This window comes from Stenella coeruleoalba (assembly GCF_951394435.1).
Source record: "Stenella coeruleoalba genome assembly, chromosome: 2".
Classification (NCBI taxonomy): domain Eukaryota; kingdom Metazoa; phylum Chordata; class Mammalia; order Artiodactyla; family Delphinidae; genus Stenella; species Stenella coeruleoalba.
Window position 1 is genome coordinate 92,187,970 of NC_137147.1, and position 22,807 is coordinate 92,210,776.

At 37.3% G+C, this 22,807-nt stretch overlaps 1 protein-coding gene across 4 annotated transcripts in view; it reads right to left on the reverse strand.

Annotated features, from left to right (window-relative positions):
• The window catches only part of ATP8B4 (ATPase phospholipid transporting 8B4 (putative)), a 258,761-nt gene that overhangs the window by 67,648 nt on the left and 168,306 nt on the right, over nucleotides 1-22,807 (reverse strand). For all 4 annotated transcript variants that reach the window (XM_079914504.1, XM_079914503.1, XM_079914502.1 and 1 more), the window contains 5 exons: nucleotides 22,506-22,714; nucleotides 19,726-19,769; nucleotides 15,165-15,330; nucleotides 10,296-10,484; nucleotides 776-891 (listed from right to left, as the gene is read on the reverse strand). In XM_079914504.1, the coding sequence (XP_079770630.1) occupies nucleotides 776-891; nucleotides 10,296-10,484; nucleotides 15,165-15,330; nucleotides 19,726-19,769; nucleotides 22,506-22,714 (724 nt within the window). The remainder of the gene's footprint in view (nucleotides 1-775; nucleotides 892-10,295; nucleotides 10,485-15,164; nucleotides 15,331-19,725; nucleotides 19,770-22,505; nucleotides 22,715-22,807) is intronic.

Genomic DNA, 22,807 nt, shown 5'->3' on the forward strand with positions numbered 1-22,807 from the left:
TTGCCCTTACATTTCATATTGGGTTAAACAGAACCTCAAACAGATAGAGAGAGCCTTGAATCTCAGATTTAAATCAAATAATGTTCATATTAATTCACAGACCCTTACTCTTTTGCAAAAAAAAAAAAAAGGTGTGCCAAAGACCATCCCTGCTCCCTTTACAAAGCTTTTGGAAAGAAACTATGCATAGTCTTAGGATATATGCATTTGGTAACTTCAACCTAGGGAACACTAGTGACTCATCATGACTTATGACCCGAATAAAAGAACCCTTAGAGGAGAAAGTTGGCTACAGAGATTATTTCCCCCTCACCATATAAACACGACCCTGAACTATTCCCTGGAGGTAACCATAAGAGATTCCATTAGTACCAGACACATCAGAACCCAAGGGAAAGCAACCCTCCTGTTCCTCTTCCCTAAACCAGTCCAGTCACCCAGGTGAAACAGTCCCCAGCTGTAGGGAAGTTAGAGCAGGTTACCCTTGGGGTCTTGAGTCTTCTGGCCGGAGTTCAGGAGCCCACACTCAGTGGCTACTTCTCAGCTGCTGTGTGTTAATCCACCTGCGGTGAGACCGACCAGACTCTCAGCAGGGTAGGGGGTAAGTCCACGTGGCAGCTTCTAAACATTCACTGGCACAGTTTCCTGTGGAACCGTTCTTCACATGCTTTCTATTTCAGAAGTCAGATCATTTAACTGATATTTTAAAAATAAGACCTAACCATAGGAAGCAGCCAAAGGGCCACCGTGCTAACCTTATGACAGAGGCACTTACACTGAGATGGTCTGACGTCAAGGTCAGGAGGTCTTCGTTGGATGGATGAAGTCTTTCAAACAGAATAGTGTCTGCTCCTTTGGAATAAAGCTTTATCTGTCCTTCTGGGTTTCGAACTGAAAGAAAAGTTGGGAAAGTAGATTATATTCGGTGAAATCCATCAAAACTTGACTGTCCCTGGGCTCTAGCCAGGCAAGTTGGAAATGGGCATGTTTTAGCCACTAGTAAAGTACTCAGTGCCTTTGGTTAAAAGGTCATTACCCAAGTCACTTGGCTTTACTCCTGTTTTATTAACTTAGAAATACTCTATCTACAGGAAAAAGTGTTTTCATTCTGATGTGTACAGCCTTGTTATTTTCCTTGACTACTATTTCTGAAGGGCTGATACATTTAAATTAAGCCTTTTTTATTGAGCAGAACTGAGAGCTTTTTTTTGCCTGTCTCCTAATGTGAAATTCAAGACTGACTGTAGGAATCAGCTATCAGTGTCATGCCAAATGATCTCCATATGGAACTCTAGCCATTCAAAGCCATGGTTTATGCATTAGTTCGCAGTCCTTGCTGACATATTTCTTCACCCCCTTTACTCCTTGGAAAAGCCCTTTCATTCTTGGGTCACAATCCTGGCTACAAGCACACTTCACAGGGGGCTTTCAAAATTAAAGTTTCTGTCTTCCTCCCACAGGAAGTCTGTATTAGTAGGGCTGTGTTTTTAACCTGCCCCCCAGGTTTGGGAATGACAGCCTTGACTAGGCTCCAATCCCTCATCTCCAATCCTTGTGCCCACCCCTGGCTGTTGCACATATTGCTGTCAGACAAATCTTTCTTTAAGCTAATCTTTCCTTAAGCCTACCTTTGCAGGCTTGGTCTTACAGCTTGGCAGACACCAGACACCTAATTATTTATTGAATGAATGAATGACATAGTAATGTATTTCTCCCCTACTATTTCTGAAGGGCTGATACAATCTAGGACAACTGCCTGTGTCACAACTTCATGGTCTGAACACTGACCCTCACAAGCTTCACTGAGTCAAAGATTATTACATGCTTTCCACTCAATTATACCTTTTCTCTAAAAATAGAATGCCTCAAAACAGATGAACATAAATATTGACTACTATTAGTTTAAGAGGATACAAAGTTTAGAGCTTGATTTAAAAGAATATAAATACCATAGAACAATAAATTACTTTTCCCTCTAATCTTTTCTTTAATTGAAGTATAGTTGACATACAACATTATGTGTTACAGGTGTACAAAACAGTGATTCACAATTTTTAAAGGATATACTCCATTTATAGTTATTATACAATATTGGCTATATTCCCTGTGCTGTACAATATATGCTTGTAGCTTATTTTATACATAATAGTTTGTGTCTCTTAATCCCCACCCTTAAATTTCCCCTCCCCCCTTTCCTCTCCCCACTGGTAACCACTAGTTTATTCTCTGTATCTGTGAGTCTGCTTCTTTTTTGTTATATTCACTAGTTTGTTGTATTTTTAAGATTCCACATATGAGTGATATCATATAGTATTTGTTTTTCTCTGTCTGACTTATTTCACTTAGCATAATACCTTCTAAGTGCATCCATGTGGTTGCAAATGGCAAAATTTAATTCTTTTTTATGGCTGAGCAGTATTCCATTGTATATACCACAAGATATATACCACATCTTCTTTATCCATTCATTTGTTGAGGGACACTTAGGTTGCTTCCTCTAATCTTTTGTTTTTTTAACATCTTTACTAGAGTATAATTGCTTTACAATGGTGTGTTAGTTTCTGCTTTATAACAAAGTGAATCAGCTATACATATACATATATCCCCATATCCCCTCCCTCTCGCGTCTCCCTCCCACGCTCCCTATCCCACCCCTCTAGGTGGTCACAAAGCACCGACTGATCTCCCTGTGCTATGTGCCTGCTTCCCACTAGCTATCTATTTTACATTTGGTAGTGTATATATGTCCATGCCACTCTCTCACTTCTTCCCAGCTTACCCTTCCCACTCCCAGTGTCCTCAAGTCCATAGTTCATTCTCTACGTCTGTGTCTTTATTCCTGTCCTGCCCCTAGGTTCTTCAGAACCATTTTTTTATTTTTAGATTCCATATATATGTGTTAGCATATGGTATTTGTTTTTCTCTTTCTCACTTACTTCACTCTATATAACAGACTCTAAGTCCATCTACCTCACTACAAATAACTCAATTTTGGGTTTTTTTATGGCTGAGTAATATTCCATTGTATATATGTGCCACATCTTCTTTATCCATTCATCTGTCGATGGACACTTAGGTTGCTTCCATGTCCTGGCTATTGCAAATAGAGTTGCAATGAATATTGTGGTACATGACTCTCTGAATTATGATTTTCTCACTTCCTCTAATCTTTAATGACCCTTAGTCAACACTTAATCTAATCCAATTTCCTCCTAGCTTGAATAGATGTAATGCACCCTGGAAAATGTTTTTTATTGGGATTTGTCTAGGGCTTGTCTTCTCTTCTAAGACCCGTGGTCAACTTTTATAATTTCCAGAACATTTAATCCTAGAAAAGTCTGTCTCTTTCTTTTCTTATACAACAATCCAATTTAATAATTTCCCCCATATTTTCTCCCTCCCATTACCAGAGCTATAAAGGCAAAGTGTATATATCCCACATTTGCCAGTATGACTTCTCTATGACTGTTTATTTCTTATAGTCCAAGGTAGGATATTGGTTCTCAAACTTTTCGGTCTCAGACCCCTTTACACTCTTAAAACTTCATGAGGACTCCATATAGGTTCTATCTATCAATATTTACCTCATTAGAAATTCAAACTGATAAATTTTATTGTATCAATAGTCTTAAGACATTAATTATATTGCCAAAAGAGTAATTATTATAATAACAATAAACCTATTATATATTTACATAAATAACAATTCTATGAAAAATAACTATATTTTCCAAAACAAAAACACTTAGTTTGGGGAGGGGCATTGTTTCATATGGTTACAGATATCTTTATTTTATTTTTTTTGGCCATGCCACATGGCATGTGGGATCTTAGTTCCCAGACCAGGGATTGAACCCACACCCCCTGCTTTAGAAGTGTGGAGTCTTAACCACTGGACCACCAGGTAAGTCCCTTACAGATCTCTTTAATGTCTAGCTTAATAGAAGACAGTTGGATTCTCATATCTGCTTTTGCATTCAATCTGTTGTATTATCACATGTCATGTGGCTTTTGTAAACCTCCACAATATATTCATGAGAAAAAAAATTGAAAGACAAATAATATTAGTATTGTTATGAAAATATTTTTGTCCTTGGGCAGCCTCTGAAAAACTATCAAGTTTTCCTAGGGTTCCCCAGACCACTCATTGAGAACCACTGGTCTAGGGAAATCACAGACCAATCTTGATTTGTGCAAATCCCTCACCATCTCTTTGTCTCAGTTTCTACTTGTGAAAAGGAGATGTTTAAACAACCTAACTTCTAAGGTCTTTCTAGATCTACAGTTTTCTGATTTAATAAAGATTTTCCATATCTGCTGCCTTCTCTTAACCCAGCATTAGCCCCTTTAAATTTTGAGTTTATGTAAACCCAATTTCATGGAATCCTGTTTAATTTTACTCACTAAACATTTCCTTTGGCAGCTCAGCAAGTTTTATATCCCTTTTCATTCAAGGCTTATAGTCACTTCTGCTAGGAAATCTCTAGGCTCATAAAATCTCAGTCATTTCAGAAGTTAGCTTTTAAAAATAAATTAAAAATAACATAGCAGTTTTAAATGTTCAAGATAACATGTGGGCAGAGCCTGGACAAAGATCATACATTTTTAGTTATAGAATCTGCTTCCATTGCCTGTCTTTTAAATACTGGTGTTCTTCAGAGATTTACCCAGGCCTGACTTTTCCTCCCATCCATCACACTCTCATTGGGCAGTCACATTCTTTTTATGGCTTCAGTTGTCATCGACAGGATGATTGCTCTCAAATGTGTATCTCCCGCCTAAATCCATTTCCAGTGCTCCCTGCCTGTACATCCAACTACCAACTGGACATCTCCTCTTAGATGTGCCCAAGCACATCAAACTCAAACTGGACACGTTATCTATCACCAATGACTAGTTACTCCTCCTATGTCTCCAGTCCTAATAACCAGCTTCAGGACTTCCCTGGTGGTCCAGTGGTTAAGACTCCACCTTCCAATACAGGGGGTGCGAGTTTGATCCCTGGTCAGGGAGCTAAGATCCCACATGCCTCATGGCCGTAAAAAAAACTAAAACATAAAACAGAAGTAGCATTGAAACAATTTCAATAAAGACTTTAAAAATAGTCCACATTAAAAAAAAAGTCTTAAAAAAAATAATAATCAGCTTCAGCATTCACTTAGTCTCCCAAATCAGGTATCTGGCCATCACTCAAAGCTCCTCCCCCTTCACCCTCCATACATCCAATCGAAGCCAAGAACTTCTCTCTGACACCTTCTCTCTTGCCTAGATTATCACATTAACCTAAATGTTTTTACTCGTTCCCTCCAAACTCTTCTGCAATACAGCCAGAGTCATCTTCACAGTACGGCTTAGAATCCCGCAATAGCTTTCTTCTGCCCTAAGATCAAGTTTGGACTCTTAAACATGTCATAAACAGGGATCATCAGGCCCCTTTTTAGCCTATTTCTTATCCTGCTTCACCATTTTCTCCTGGATGCAACCACAAAGTACATTTTTCAATTTCACATTCTCCTTTAGCTTCAAGTTCCTGGAACACGGTAGGTACTTAATAAATATTTGCTTGATTGAGTTGAATTATAATTATGCAAAATTCGTTGAAAGCAGCAGATATGCCTTTGTGATACAAAGGAAAGAAAAAAGTCAGAAATGGTTCCAGGTTTATGCTGTAAGGGTATATATAATAGCAACACTCTGAAGGGTGATGAATAATTCCACTTTGTTATATCTTAGTTGGGTGGCTGTTCATACATCCACATAGAGAAATGCCTGTCACATGTCAGTGTGATTTGTACTTTGATAATCCTTAAAAGGTTTAGAGTTAAGAAACCTTTATCTAAAGATCTTGTAAGGGCTTTACAAGGAGCTATTGTAATCTATTCTTTAATAATTATCTGCCACTTGCCCCTATTAATAACTATCTTTGAATTTTATCTCTGTAGTTTTATTTACATAATTAGTAGTATTAATCCTTCCAAAACTACATACTGAGATTTACATGCTTATCAATAGAGTATATTATATACCTTCTGACAAAATTCTTTATAGGAATCTATTTTTATTTAGATACCTCTGGATTAAATCAGGGTTGTTGCCCCAGAATGAAAGTACCACTGGTACTTAAACTACACATTCATGATTCAATGAATGACTGTCAAAAAAAGGAAACCTCGAAGAAGGAGGAGAAGACCTAAGAGGGGGAAGAGGAGAAAGAGCTGCAGCAGCAACAAATGTCTGAGCCTTCAGCTTGGGATGTTGCCCAACCAAGCCCCGTGACAATCATGAGGCTAACATTGTTTTTCACCTTGTTATCAAACAGAGACTTGTCTATCCTCGTGAAGTCTGTCTTTCAAATTCCTCCTGATTAAAAAACAAACAGAAATGAAATAAAGCCCGAAGCCTCCATGCATTCTGTGGTGGAACATTACCTTTCTTCATATGGGATCCATTAAGGCAAACATCCGATATTTGTGGTTAGGCTGTGATTTCCCCATAGCCTGTAATGGTGACCAACACTGGGGAAAAGCTGAAAGTTTCCCTGTGTAGCAATCTTAGGTTTCGTCAACACCCTCAGAGCAAAGAGAAACCAGTTCTGGGCCAACCCAACATCAATAACACTTCCCCTGAAGCTGTAAATAGAAGATAGTTCCTGCTGATACAACATTAAGCCAACACCCAGAGCAGCATGTGTGCTCATCAGTAACGCTGATAGTGACTGCCTACAGCCTGTTGTCAAAAAACACTAAAAATAAACATCCTCAGATAATGTTTGGTTCCTGCTGAGAGCAATCTCCCAGAGCTAGTTTCTAGTAGTTAGAGACCAAAAGCCCTGCTATTACATATACACACGTTTTTCAGAGTAAAAATTGATCTAATATGATGATCAGGATATTCATAAGTTACGTAAGTATGAGTTTTCCAAGAAGAGGAGAGGAGAAAAGGAGAGGTCTAGGTGTACGTGCAAACGGTGTGAAAGTGCACAATGCATGCCAGGAATGGTGAGGTCTAGTGAGGCTGGAGCACACAGTTTCAGGAAGTGGAAGAAAAGCAGCTTGAGGTCAGATTGCAAACAATCTTGAATGTCATGCTAAGGACATCCTTTAAGTTCTAGGAAGCCAGCAAGATCTTTTAATCTGGTGATGGCAAAATCAGGCCAATGTTTTAAAAAGAATACCCTGGTGTCAGCATAGAGGATTCTTTTAAGGGGAAACAGGTTTAAAGATATTGCCATAATGTAAGCAAGCAGTGATGAGAGGCTTAACTAAGGCAGTGGCACTGGGAATTAAGTGAAAAGCACAGTAGGCTTTTATGATAAAAACGGGTTTTTGAGGCTATTTTTAGAAAGATTACTCTGTTGCCTTGAGAAGGAGAGACTTAGAAACAGGATGACTACTGAGGATCCTATCCAAGTACTAACCAGGCCCGACCCTGCTTAGCTTCCGAGATCAGACGAGATCGGGCGCGTTCAGGGTGGTATGGCCGTAGATTGAGGATCCTATAGACAAGGCAAGGGATGCTGAAGCCTGAATGAAGAGAGTAGCAGAGTATCTCAGGGGAAAATAATTGAGTAGTATTTGAGGATCTCCTAGTCCAGGGCAATGGTCCCCAGACTGGTTCTCTGCCCAGCAGCATCTGCATCAGCAACACCTGGGAGCCTGTTAGACATGCAAACTTTTAGGCCTCACCCCAGGCCTACTGAATCAGAAACTCTAGGGCCTAGGCCCAGCAATTTTCATTTTAACAAGCCCTCCTGGTGGTTCTGATGGGAGGTGAAGTTTCAGAATCACTAGCCTAGGGGCACAAAGGAGAAGGAAGTATCAAAAGCAAGTGAGCTACAATAGGGATTAAGAGGCTAGATGTTGGAGAAAGATGTTCAAATATTTAAAACCTGGGTTCAGATATTTCCTCTGCATCTTACTGGACTTGTAACAAGTTGTGTGACAATCTTGGGCAGGATACTTCAAATCTTTGAGCCTTAATTGCCTCATCTCCTGACTGGGGGTAATACACTATTGCAAGAATTTAATAAAATAATTCATTGTAAAGTGTTCAGTGCACTCACACGGGCATATGGCAAAAGGTAATAAGAACTACATAAAGAGCAATAGTTGTGAGAAAGAAAGTTCTATATTAGACATACAAAATTTGAGGTAACTGTAGTACAACCCAGTGGCAGAATCCAGGAGAAGGCTGAAAGAGTGCGTGGGGACCTCAGAGAGAGATTGAAACTGAAGAACAATATGGGAAGGACACAGAATATAGGCAATAGCTACCACCATGTGAGTGGTCAAGATTATCCAAGGAGAGCACAGGAAGTGAGAAGAGAAAAGGACACCAACACTGAAGGGTAGAACAAAGAATAGGAGCTTGAGAACAAAAACACAGGAGAAGAGGAGAACCAGGAGCCAGCGAGCTCCCAGAGGCCAAAAGAGGAGTGTCAAGAGAAGTAGGTCAACAGTCCCGAATATCACCAAGTTTAAAAAGATAGGGCTTCCCTGGTGGCGCAAGGCTTCCCTGGTGGTGCAGTGGTTGAGAGTCCGCCTGCTAATGCAGGGGACACAGGTTCATGCCCCAGTCTGGGAAGATCCCACACGCTGCGGAGCGGCTGGGCCCATGAGCCATGGCCACTGAGCCTGCGTGTCCAGAGCCTGTGCTCCGCAACAGGAGAGGCCACAGCAGTGAGAGGCCCGCATACCACAAAAAAAAAAAAAAAAAAGATAGAGCGATGATAGAAGATAGATGTTAGATAGATAGAAAAAAAGGAAGGAAGGAGGAGAGAGAGAGAAAAAAAGAAAGAAAGAAAGAAAAAGGAAGGAAGGAAGGAAGAGAGATGAGAGAGAAAGAAAGAAAGAAAGAAAGAAAGAAAGAAAGAAAGAAAGAAAGAAAGAAAGAAAGAAAGCAAAAGGAAGGGAGAAAGGGAGGGAGAGAAAGAAAGAGAGAGAGAGGGAGGCAGAGACATAAAGACAGAAAGAAATAAAGAAGAAAGAATGAAAGAAAGAAAGGAAGGAAGGAAGAAAAGAAAGAAAAGAAAAGAAAGGGAGAGAGAAAGAAAAAGGAAAGAAAGAAAGAGAGAAAGAAAGAAAGAGAGGGAGGGCTATTGCTTTGGGCAGTTATGAGGTGATTGCAAACTTCTGAGAAGGCATTTCTTTTTGAACAGTGGAAGCAGAGGACTGACCCTAATAGGCTGAAAAGAGAAATCAAGGTAAGGATCAAAAACTGACCTTGAAAAATTAAGTTGTGATGGAAAGAAGAAAAATGGGGTGCCAAAATCAGTGGAGGTCAGAACATGAACAATATCTTTAAGGAAACAGGATGATGACAGAGTTGCAGGCTGAAGGAAGGAGCCAGTGACAAAGAATAAGGAGCAAGCAGGGAAGGAAAAGGGATGGGAACAGGTAGAATCTTTAGCATTGAAAAAGAGCAAGAGGAATTTTTCTCTGAATCAGGAAAAAGACTGAGTAAAGTTATAGCTTGGGGATGAAGGAGGAAGATGGGGAAAAGGGTAAGGTGATAGTGTGCATCTCTGAGGGCCTCTTTTTTTAGAGAAATAGCAGATGAATTTAGCTTCCAAGAGTAAAGAAGATTCATGGCAAGGTTGAGGACTTGAGGAAAGGGCAAAGATTTAGAACACCTGTTATAAGGATGGAAAAAGCAAAATAAGAATGAGAGGGACATTGATGCAGCACTGAGGGTTAGCACTGACTTAGGAAAGCATGGATTCATTGTGGTGCTAAATTCAATAATGGTGATCATCTCCAGCAATGCAAGTGAACAGACTAAACGGATAATAATGAGAAGACTGATGATGATTTTCACAAAACAACAATATCAACAATCACTGGCATGTGCCAAGTAATTCAGGAACTCATCCTGAGCCAGTGCTGTGTAGGGAATGACCTTCCTTCATAGTCAGACCTCCTAGGTTTAAATCCTAGCTATTCTATCTCAAGCTATGTGACCTTGGGAAAGTTACTCAACCTCTCTGTTTCAGTTCTGTTATCTTTAAAATGGGCATAAATATAATAGTACCTACTTTGTAGGGCTGTTGTGATGATTAAATCAGTTCATTCATGTATAGCATTTAGACCAGTACTGGACACACAATAAGCATTTGTTACATGTTAGTTATACTCACCACTACTGAGTTGAGGCTAAGTTGAGGATAACAGGAGTTCAAAGGTTAATAAATATCACAACTCTCAGCACATAACCAAGAGTAAAATCACCCCTGAGAAGTTTCCATATAACCATAGTACTATCAAGAGATAAAAAATACTCTCAGCCACCAACCGTACCTATGACAGACATCCTTTTTCTGAAATTGTTGAAATCCAAAAAGGCAAGCAATTGATAAGTAACTAGTGTTCCCAATTCTTCTATTGTTATTGTCTCTGGGGTCCGAGACTTAAAAATGAACCCCAAATTTTTTGCAGCAGTCACTAGAGCCCCTTCATCAGGTGATTGAACTTGGTAAATCAGCTCTCCTAAAAGGAAAAGAAACAGGTGGATTAAATAACAACAAAAAAAGGCGAAGAAACAAAGGTATTAATACTGAGAATAATAACATTTGTAGAACACCAGTGCCAATTCCAACTCATTCTATGACACCCAACCCAAGTGTCAGCTCTAGAAATCAGACCTTTTCCACTCACCAACCAGGTGACCAGGTGCCTGTACTGTGGATCCACAGGACACAATGTATACCACCCCTTACCACCGTCTTACAGGAAAAGATACCACCATCTTACAGGAAAAGGCTCATTCCTGAGCCTGCCTCCCTACTATGCTGCAAGTTTCTTAGGGCAGAGACCACACCTTTGTATTTTCAGTGACTAGAAATGTGCCATGAAAGCTTCACAAACTAAAACACTTTATATATTAATGCACATAATCCTCATGGCAATGAGGTAGGGATTATTAAAATTATTACAGGCATACCTCGGAGATATTGCAGATTTGGTTCCAGACCACTGCAATAAAGCAAATATCACAATAAAGCGAGTCACACGAATTTTGTTGGTTCCTCAGTGCATATAAAAGTTACGTTAACATTATACAGTAGTCTATTATATGTGCAATAGCATTATATATAAGAATGTACATACTTAATTAAAAAATACTTTATTGTGAGAAAATGTTAAGCATCATCTGAGCCTTCAGTGAGTCATAATCTTTTTGCAATAGTAACATCAAAGATCACTGATCACCATGATCACCATGACAAATATAATAATAATGAAAAAGTTTAAAATACTGTAAGAATTACCAAAATGTGACATAGTGACACAAAGTGAGCAAATGCTGTTGGAAAAATGGTGCCAACAGACTTGCTCGATGCAGGGTTGCCACAAACCTTCAATTTGTGGAGAACACAGTATATGTGAAGGTAATAAAATGAGGTATGCCTGTATTTCCATTTTATACTGGTAAAAACTATGACTGAAAATATTATGTGATTTTTGCAAGATCACACAGCCAGAGTGACAGAGCAGACATTCCAAATTCCTCCTCAGTCTGCTACTAAAGACCATTTTATGAGAATGCATACAAGAAATCCCTTGAAACGTAAGGAATCAAACCAGGATGTTAATGATTGGTATCTGGTATTGTGTATGTGTTGGAGTGAGGGTGAGAGGGGAGAAGAGAGGAAAAGAATGAAATGGGGGGAAAAAAACATAAAAATACACTTTAAAACCAGCATGAATAAAGTAAGCCTTTCTATATAAAATTGTACTACCTTTGTATGTAAAAATAAATTAGAAAAAGTAGGCAGAGCTAGATCCATATTTACTGATTTATAGTAATGTCCAAGATAAATTGTTCAGAAAACCAGTTGCATATTAATCTATATATTATGATTCCTTTTTTAAAAAACAAACCACCTACACATCTACATATATTCATATATATATGAGCAAATTGAAAGTGTGAAAGTATGCACACCAAATGTTAACATTGGTTACCCCTGTAGAGGTGGAATTAAAATCAGGAAGAAATTATTAGCTCTGCCTTCATAAATCTTTGTATTGTACGGTTTCACTTGCTACAATAGGCATAAATTAATTTTCGAAATTCCAAAAAGAGAAAAAGTTAAAGCAATTTCTTGATCTACCCGTGAAATGATATGATAACTCCCATTTCTGGCAACACTGTGGAGTAGATGCCAGGATCAACCTCCCCTGTTGCAAAGAGCTACATATTCCGTAAAGACAAAATATTTAAATATTTTTGAATGCACCCAGGACTGGCTAGAAAGCAGTCATTGTTCAGGTCAAAGACTGAAAGAAAAAAAAAAATGGAATAAATGAAGAGCATTTTCTAAACCAAGAGGACTTGCTCATTGGTTTCCAGTCTCTTAAGCCTTTGGTTAGAAAAGACACAGGCCAGGGAAAGAAGTCTAATGGGAGACCATCTCTTAAAACTGAGCCCCCAGAAAGGATACTCTCTCAGTATAAAGGTAAACTGAAAATCAGTGCCCCCTTTAAGAGTCATGCACCACAATGTTCATTGCAGCTCTATTTACAACAGTCAGGACATGGAAGCAATCTAAGTGTCCATCGACAGAGGAATGGATAAAGAAGATGTGGCACATATATACAATGGAATATTACTCAGCCATAAAAAGAAACGAAATTGAGTTATTTGTAGTGAGGTGGATGGACCTAGAGTCTGTCATACAGAGTGAAGTAAGTGAGAAAGAGAAAAACAAATACCATATGCTAACACATATATATATGGAATCTAAAAAAAAAAATGGCTCTGAAGAACCTAGGGGCAGGACAGGAATAAAGACGCAGACGTAGAGAATGGACTTGAGGACACGGGGAGGGGAAAGGGTAAGCTGGGACAAAGTGAGAGAGTGGCATGGACTTATATATACTACCAAATGTAAAATAGATGGCTAGTGGGAAGCAGCCACATAGCACAGGGAGATCAGCTCAGTGCTCTGTGACCACCTAGAGCGGTGGGATAGGGAGGGTGCGAGGGAGATGCAAGAGGGAGGGGATATGGGGATATATATACGTATATGTATAGCTGATTCACTTTGTTATAAAGCAGAAACTAACACACCGCTGTAAAGCAACTATACTCCAATAAAGATGTTTAAAAAAAAGAAGAAGAATGAATATTGTCAGTAAACTAGAAATCTGAGAAATGTCTGAAAGATAAAAAGTAGATTTGATAAATGAAGAAATAAGAAAGGAGAAAAACACAGCTCAAAGCATTTGAAAAAGAAAATTAATACAGAGGTCAGAGCAACCCCCAGAGAGTCTCCAAATCAGAGTCAACAAATGAGAAAAGAAGAAGTGGTCTTGGAAGCACCATGAATAAAATTATTTGAAGAATTCCATTCAGCTCTCCCAGACCATTTGGGCTCCTCCTCCTGCCAGCTTACTCCGAACAGCGGGCTGCAGTGACATTTGCCCCAGGATGAAACCTTGAAAATGTTCTTCTACACAAAGTACACAATCCATCTAAGGAAACTTTTAAAATTTGAATGCTGGGGCTGGAGACCAAAGCTGAAAACAGCCAGAAGTAGCTTTAGAATTCCACAAGGATAAGAGAAATAAATTAATGAGAGAACGGAACTCCATGACTCTGATATTTTCTTCCAGCCCAGACCTTAAATATAACTTTGTCTCACATTAGGGTTCTGGCACAGACTCCTAGCACTAGATCTGAAAAAGTAAGACAGCTAAACCAAGGTATCATATGAATTCCAGGAGAGGGGAACCCCATACCCAGAAGATGATCTATGTATTGTGCCTTTCCCCCACAATCTTGGGAGACAGGCCACTGTAATCAGAACCTACGTTCACCAAGAGGCAAACAGGGATTCTCAAACACAAGTAGGAACAGGCAACCACAAACCATCAAACGTTTGAGAACAACATGAAAGTTAGACACACAACTCAAAACACGACATTCCGTAAAATGAAACATAATAGAGGAAACAAAAGATTTCAAATTAAGAATAATTAATATCCTCAAAGAGATCTAAGAAAATATCATGATATTGAAATAAAGACAAATCGCTATTAAAATAAAATAGAGCTTTAAAAATGAAATAAACTCAAAGTCAGAGATAAAAGAAATTTACTTGAAGGCATTGTGCTATCCTCAGATACATCAGTATTATAAATACCAGTTTAAGTTATAAATATAATTATGTGAATCCTCACAGCAATTAAAATCAGAGGAATGAATTAGTCCAGCATCATCAAGGACAAAACTATGGCTTGAATGCAATCCCAACAAAGAAAAAAAGAAGAAAAATATATATAGAGAGAAAGAAAACATATATTCAAATGTACATATGCACATACATATACACACATACATATATATATCACACATATACATATATACAGTCTGCAGACTATATATATTTCACTTTTGAGTTGAAATTACTTGAGTGGTAATTTTCACCCAACAGGTGATAGTAGAAAGAAATAAAACTTGTAAATGGAATAGACTGGGCCCAAATGGAGCGAGAACCCAATTCACCGTCCATTGTCTACCTGCCTCATTGCTTCAATATTAAAGCGGCCCAGGTGATTTTGTTCTCTTCTGTGAACGCTGAGCTCTGAACGACCATCCTGGTAGTGCGGAACTTGTTCATAATGGGGACTAAACACAAGTATTCTATCAGTGTAAATCTGTCGCATTACTGGGAAAATTCATTCTAAGCATACGCCTGATGGCTATCCGCATCTATTAGATGTGCATGTTAATAACAAGAGCTAAGTGGCTCAAGAGTGTTTCTCTGATTGTCCTGCCTACCAGGAAGCTCACAGTCAAATACGGTGCTCAATCATAAAAGATATTTCATCCCCTTTAACTGACATATCTAGGCCCTCATCTTTTTGTTGTTCCTATTTCTTTTCTTTTTCTTTTCCTTTAAGTCTCTCCATATCTTTTGGAAAACATTCAGAATATAAATAAATACAAAGAACCGTTAGTGATAGGTAAACCCCTCATGCAATGCTATATTCTGAATGAGAAAATCCTTCCAATACAAAGAACAGTTAGTGATAGGTAAACCCCTCATGCAATGCTATATTCTGAATGAGAAAATCCTTCCAATTCCAAACATTTTTAATAAAAATATCAATACTGATTTAAAAAACAAGGCTCACTACTCAGACACACTTTGCACTTACCTGCACTATTTTCCTCTGACATTACGGTGTGGCAGAGTGCAAGTAACCTAAGGAATTCATGCACTTTGGGATCACCCATTTTAATGGATTCCATCAGATGGTGGTCAAAAAACTGAAATGTTCTGTCAGCTTGGGGGTTGACTGAGAAACCCACAGCCTCTTTTTTCTATAGGAGAACAACAACAACAACGAAACTGTAGACTTCATTCCAACAACAATCTTTTAAAATTCAAAAACACTTCTTCTAAGTATTTTTAGTGCTTGTATGATTTCTCAGCCTCAAAAGCCTGGCACTAAAATGACTTTCTGTTCCCTCATTACCGTTAAATATTATCTTCTCATTTCAGAGCTATGTAAACCTTCATCACCAGAGCAGTAAACCTTCCAAAAGCATATGGGAAAGAAAAATATCCAATGGATGTACAGATTCTCAAATGTTTACTTCAACTCCAAAATACAAAGAAGCCCTGAAAACTGAAAGTTTTCTTCAAAACTTACTTGACGGCAAAACCTGACCTGACTTGAACTCATGTTGGCAGCAATATCTGACCTGGAATGGAATGTGCCTAATTATAGACTTTTAAAAGTCTACTTAGTGTGAATTAGTATTTTCTGTTATAAAAATATTTATGTGTTTGATTACAGGGTACTTTCTCTGATCTCACTAGAGTTACTGCGTAATATAATGACAGAATTAAAATCAGGATCTTGAGATATTTGTACTCACGTGTTCATTGCAGCATTATTCACAATAGCCAAGAGGTAGAAACAACATAAATGTCCATCAACAGATAAATAAAGAATATGTGGTTATATATATACAATGGAATATTATTCAGCCATTTATAAAAAGAAATCCTATCTTTATGCTATGACATGAATGAACCTCGAGGGCATTATGCTAAGTGAAATAAACCACTCACAAAAGAACAAATATTGCATGATTCCATTTATATGAGGTATCTAAAGTAGAATTCACAGAAACTGAGTGTAGAATGGTAGTTTCCAGGGACTAGAAGAATGGGGAAGTGGGGAATTGCAGTTCAATGAGAATTACAGAGTTTCAGACATGCAAGGTGAAAAAATTCTGGGATCTTCAGTACAACATTGTGCTCATTGTTAATAATAGTTTACTGTCCACTTAAAAATTTGTTGACTAAAAAAAAACAAGATGAAAGAAATAGGGTTCAATAAAGAACAGAACAAAATAGTAGACAATTCAATACTAAATTAGATCTCTGTTAATTCACTGACTTCTGAAAAGCACAAAACGTACTTCTAACTTTTAAAAGTTTACTATTCAAAGCACTAGACCTGTGATCATGTCTTTGCAAGGGCAGTTAATGGGAAAATACTTTTAATATACACTCTGTCTTGAAGACTGCAGAATATTTTAAATATAATACTTATATATCCAAGTATATGAGAAGACATACCAGTATACAAGATACTCCATTAGTTGTGTTTAACCCAGAATCATAGAGACTTATTTAATCACACATTGTTTTGTTCATGTAATAAAGTTTGAAAACAACCACACATAAGGGGGAAAAAATGATCAACTCACTAATAAGTAGTAAAATACACACTGGATTTAGACTTCCCTAAACCCCACCCAGGGAAGAAACTATGACTTAAAGAGATTACAGCCTGTCAAACTGTCATTCAAATATAAAGTCAACAGATAGTTCTGAACAGGTATTTTTCATGAACCCATCTTGAAACTAGAGGATACTTCAGCCAAATAAGAGATAACTGGAAAAACAGCGGGAAAGGGAGCAGTTAGTGGTAAGCACCAAATCTCTCTAACTGAAGAACTAAATATAAAAGAAATAGATTAGGATGGCAAAACAAAATGTATATATTATATACATTGACTATGTAGAAAAGACTGATAAAAATTAGAAGATGCTGATTTCCTCATTTTAGTATCTGAAGGTCAGAAGATATCATTTAAAAACTCAAATCAACTAAGAGAAATCTATGTATATTTAAGATGAAGAAGCATCATTAATACAAGTAGGAAAATATGAGGGAAAGAAGGATAAATATAATAATTTTACCATTTTTCATATTAGGAAATTGATAGACACTGCTTATGAAAAAAGAATTGAGTATTGTATAAACTCTTGAAAGTATACAGTAGAGAAACAATAAAATACTTTCCTAAATATTACAAGAGAAGCACACACACAGAGCAGAGTCCCTACAGAGAATTATTAAAAATTATAAAGACACAAAGTATAACCTAAAATATTTAACAGAGCCAATGTAGATGGCCCAAACTCACTTATTAAAAAATTGGCTGCAAAGCAAAATCCAACCCTCTGCTATACATAAGACACACCTAAAACAGTTATTTAGGAATACTGAAAATAAGAGGTGGGTAAATGCAAATCAAAAGAAACCAGGAGACATGACCTTGATATTAAATAAGGTTGAATCCAGGCCAAGGAGAATTAAATGAGTCAAAGAAGGGCACATTCATAATAAAAATATAACCACTGTGAACATCAATGCACCTCAAGATAGCATCAATACTCATAAAATGAAGACTTCAGGCTATATAGGAGCTAGAGAGAGAGAGAAATTATCAGAACACTTCAGTTAACCTCTTTAATCCAAACAGATAATATAGATAAAAGATAAATAATGAAACAGAAGACCTAAATAATATAATTAATAAGGTAGAATTAAAATGACACACAGCTTATTTTATACCTTGAAAACAGAATATACATAAGCTTTCTTTTTAAGGACCCTGGAACACAGACAATAATTGCTCATATTACGCCACAAAAAAACCCCAAATAAAGTCCAAAAAAGTAGAAATAATACAAATCTATTCTTCTTGTTTCATTTTGTTTTGTTTTTATAGTTAATAATACTTTATTTTATATTTAAAAGTTGCTAAGGGAATAGAATTTCAAAACTTCCATCACAAGAAAAAATAACTTGTAATTTCAGTAGTGATGGATTTTTTGTTTTTTGAATTTTATTTATTTTTTTATACAGCAGGTTCTTATTGGTTATCCATTTTATACACATTAGTGTATATACAAATCTATTCTTTTATTAAAAGTACAATAAAGGTTGGGGAGGGAGTCCCAACCACTTCGAAATTTTAAAGTTCTTCCTTAAAAACTCATGGTTCAATGTGGATATTCAAATTGACATAACAAAAATAAAGATACTTTAATACACTACAGACCAAAATCCATGTAATTAAAACTAAAGCAGTGTTCAGAGGGAAATTAATAACCACAAAAAAAAAGGAAAGAGGAACTTCCCTGGTGGTCCAGTGGTTGAGAATCCGCCTTCCAATGCAGGGGACGTGGCTTCAATCCCTGGTCGGAGAACTAAGATCCCACATGTTGTGGGGCAACTAAGCCCACACTCTGCAACTAGAGAGCCCACGCACTACAACTACTGAGCCCGTGTGCTCTGGTGCCCACGTGCCACAACTAGAGAGAAGCCTGCGCAACACAACAAAAGATCCTGCGTGCTGCAACTAAGATCCAATGCAGCCATAAATAAATATTTTTTAAAACACGAAAGAACAAAATTTTTTTTTATTTTATTGAAGTATATAGTTGATTTACAATGTTGCAGTTAATTTCTGCTGCACAGCAAAGTGACTTTTTACATAGTCTTGTCAAAAATCAAAAACTTTGATAAAACATTGTGTTGGTGAAGGTAGGAGAAAGTAAGCACTCTTATACATTGCTTGTGACAGGGTAAATTGATGTAAATTCTAAAGAGGACAATTTGGCAATATTTATCAAATTATAAATGCACATATATTTTGATTGAGCAGTTCCATTTCTAGAAATGGAACTTGTTAGGGAATATAGGATCCATGTGATATAACGTATACACCGTTATTTATTATTATTTTTTTTTTGTGGTACGCGGGCCTCTCACTGTTGTGGCCTCTCCCGTTGCGGAGCACAGGCTCCGGACGCGCAGGCTCAGCGGCCATGGCTCACGGGCCCAGCTGCATGTGGGATCCTCCTGGACCGGGGCACAAACCCGTGTCCCCTGCATCGGCAGGCGGACTCTCAACCACTGTGCCACCAGGGAAGCCCTACACTGTTATTTTTGCTGCATTTTCTTTACAAGCAAAATATTGAAAATATTCTGAATGTCCATTCCTGTCTCCTTACATAAATTAAGGAACATTGGTATAACAGTCTATTATTCACTGTAAAGAGAAAAAGGGAGCATTTTTTTTCACTGATATAGAAAGATCTTCATCATTGTTGAGGAAGAAAGTTAAGAACAGTATGTATAGTTCACTACCAACTATGTAAAAAATGGAGAAATATATTTGCTTGTATGTAATAAATACCTCTAAAAGAGAAAAAAAAAACAGGGAACTCTGTGGTTGGGAAACCTGGACGAAAAGGAATTTTGAACCATATGAATCTATTTTTTTAATGTTACATATTAGGTATCTCATCTGGTCATAGTGGAAATCAGGCGTCTAGGAACTCATCATTTTTAAAAAGCACATACAATTTGAAATTAAAAGTAAGAATGAATTTTATCACCTCCACACCTTAGTCATGTCTGTTTTCTGACCCAGGACATCATGTACTTCGCCTGAAAAAACAAAAATTGAGAATTAAAAATAAATGAAATTGAAACTAGATTTAGTCATTTAGTTTTAAGAAATACACTTGTTTATTAAAGCACTACTACTAGATGACATTATGAGTTCAAACCTAGACATTTTAAGGAGTGTTTTCAAACTGTAACGGTAGATATGGCAATTAACACAGAAAGATACTCATGTTTGCCCAAGATAGAACTAAAATGCAGTACACATTAAAACAAAATAAGATCGCAATCATGTTTATCTGTAAATTTTATCATTCTGTTGTTATATTATCTATGATGTTTGCAAGAGACAAATTTTGTTTTTCACTTTATACCCACTGTTGGGGAATCCAAAATGATATCCAAGACAGACCAATTCTCATCTTGATGAGTACATCTTTGTCTATCTTGGTTTGGGCCAGAGCCGTCTTTAATATCTATAATGGCAAGGTCAAATTAGCAAGTAAACATGAAACCATGTCAGAGCCTTCTGCAGTCAGAAAACATAGCCACCTATGTGCCAAACATTTAAAAATAACTATTCTTAGTATAAAGCCGATATGTGCTTATTACAAATATATTGGAAAAATAGGCGTTTTAAAAACAGGAACGAAAACCTGTAAAAAAAAATGAAACAAAACAAACAAAAAAACAGATTTTCATTCCTGTTTTATAGAGGACAGGACTGAAGAACAGAATTCAAAGTGACATGATTCAACTAAAACTAAAAAGTCAGCATAGTAGGTTTTTTAATTCAAATCTATTTTCATTATACAATACTGTGACCCAAAAACCACTTGATAAAGAGTTACTGGTTGTTTTTCTGGGGCTCAGGTCTAAATCTAGAATACTGTGAGGCTGCTGTGTGGGAAGAGTCCCTGAGCTAGAGAGTGAACCTAGCCCAGCATCTGGAATTTAAATCCCAAACTCACCACGGTTATGTGCCAGTCATTGCCCTTTATGCTGTAACTCTGATAAATGTTAAAAGCAAAATAAAACTGTCTTTGTGTAAAATGGTCCTCCCAAAGAAAGCCTCTTCACAAGGCTGGTGATGAAAGTGAAGAAAAATGGAAGAAGTCTAAGAAAATAATAGTTCTGAGAAAGAAAATAGAAGCTTTAGATAAATCAGAGTAGAATATCAAATTTTCCCAAGGCCTGGATCTATGATATAAACAAGGCCAACTGTATGGGGGGTAAAAAGTGATTCTGGAACATTCTTTGAGTGCTTGAGTAATAGTAAATGTATTATAAATTAGAATGGCTATATAAATTTAAGGCTCTAAAGGGGTTACTTAAATCTTTCAGTTACTTTCCTGCTTTTTATGAGGGAAATCACAAGCTATCATGGGATTTGTAAATTTGGAGATTTGCAAAGATCTTGGGATATATACTTTGTGAAAAGCAAGGGACTTCTCTAAAAATCACCCAGTGACAAACTTATCTACAAATAAATCTTGGTCCACGTGTCTGATCATTTCTTTAGGGTCATTTCCTGGAAGGGATATTATTATAATTATTATATTATCAATAAGTGCCATGGCAAAAGAATCCAAAAGGTCTACAAAATTCCAAATATCTCCAATACTCTAACAGAAATTTTCTCATTTAAACTGCTCTTTGGGTTGTATATTTTGAAAGCCTCTGAAAATAAGATCAAAAGAATAAATTTTAAGAAAAGGTTCTATTTTATTTATCATCTTAATAAGAGTGATATCAGAAATGCACAATGTAACTGAGGGCTTGTGGAAGTCCAGTTTGAAAAATCATCTGGTCCACTACCAGAGAAGGGTGGGGCAGGACAGGGGCAGGGCAGAAGAGAGGTGAGGAAACCATGGCGACCATGGGTTATGGGGGTGGGATAGCAGAGGGAGGTCAAAAGGTAGGAAAGTATGAAAATCAACTTCCTGTATTTCTTAGTTTTGTTCAGGGTCAAATCTTACTTTAAAATATTTGGCAATGTGTGAAGTTTCCCATCAGGAGACAAAGGAAAGTTTTCCCTCTCTTTCTCAGATTTCCTTTATTTCCTGAGATTTCTGTATTGAGAAACTGTACACTCAGAGTCCAGTGAAGTGAGATTGGGAGTCCGGAGGAACCCGACAGCACCCTTCCGGGAAGCTTCCGTGCTCTCAACAGAAGGAACTGTCTGCTAACTAGCCAAAGTCGGGGTGACAAGGGTCACATATTACTAGAATGCCTGAAAATCCAAAACAGAGCAGGTATCCTAAAAGAAGCATACAAATAGCAACTGGATATTGATGAAACAGTTGGACCACCCAGAGTAGCCCTATAGTGTGAATTCTCAGGAATGAATTGTAAATTCTTATGAATACAGACACTAACATCATTTCCAGAGCTGCTAGGAAGCAAGTATAAAATATTGCTTTTTACTGAGATAAATCAGGCTATGAAGAACTTGTCCTCCCTGGGATATGGGTCTATCAAGCACCACCGAACAGATCACACAGTTGGTGCACTGAAAGGAACCTTAGAGAGTGTCACGTCTAACCCCCATCTCTACCCATGAATCGTAACAGATTTAAAGTATCATCTGAATTATTCAACATTCATCCAACAAATATTTAATAAGTGTTTATTATGTGCCAAGCACTATGTTATTAGATGCTGGTGGTGCCCATATTCATCAGAAAAACAGAGATTTTTTAATTAAAAAATAAAAGTGTTGCTTATTTTTTTTAAGGACTGTTAACAATATCAGGAAAAAGGAACTGTTTCCCTTACCATAGATTCTCCCATTAATGGAACATCTTTTAAAAGTCATGATGTTTTCAGTGAGGGTACCCGTTTTGTCAGAGAAAACATATTCAATCTGGCCTAGTTCCTCATTGAGCGTGGTCGTCCGAGCTTGAGCAGGTGTTGCCTTCCCAGAGTAATACATCTTCCGATCCCAGTTTATAAAATAACTGTGTCCCAGACGAATTACTTCCACACTTTCATCATTAAAATGGAAAAAAAAGAGAAATACTCCATCAATTTCAGAAGATACAAAGCTTTGCCAAAGCAAGAAGTCTGCCAAAGTCTTC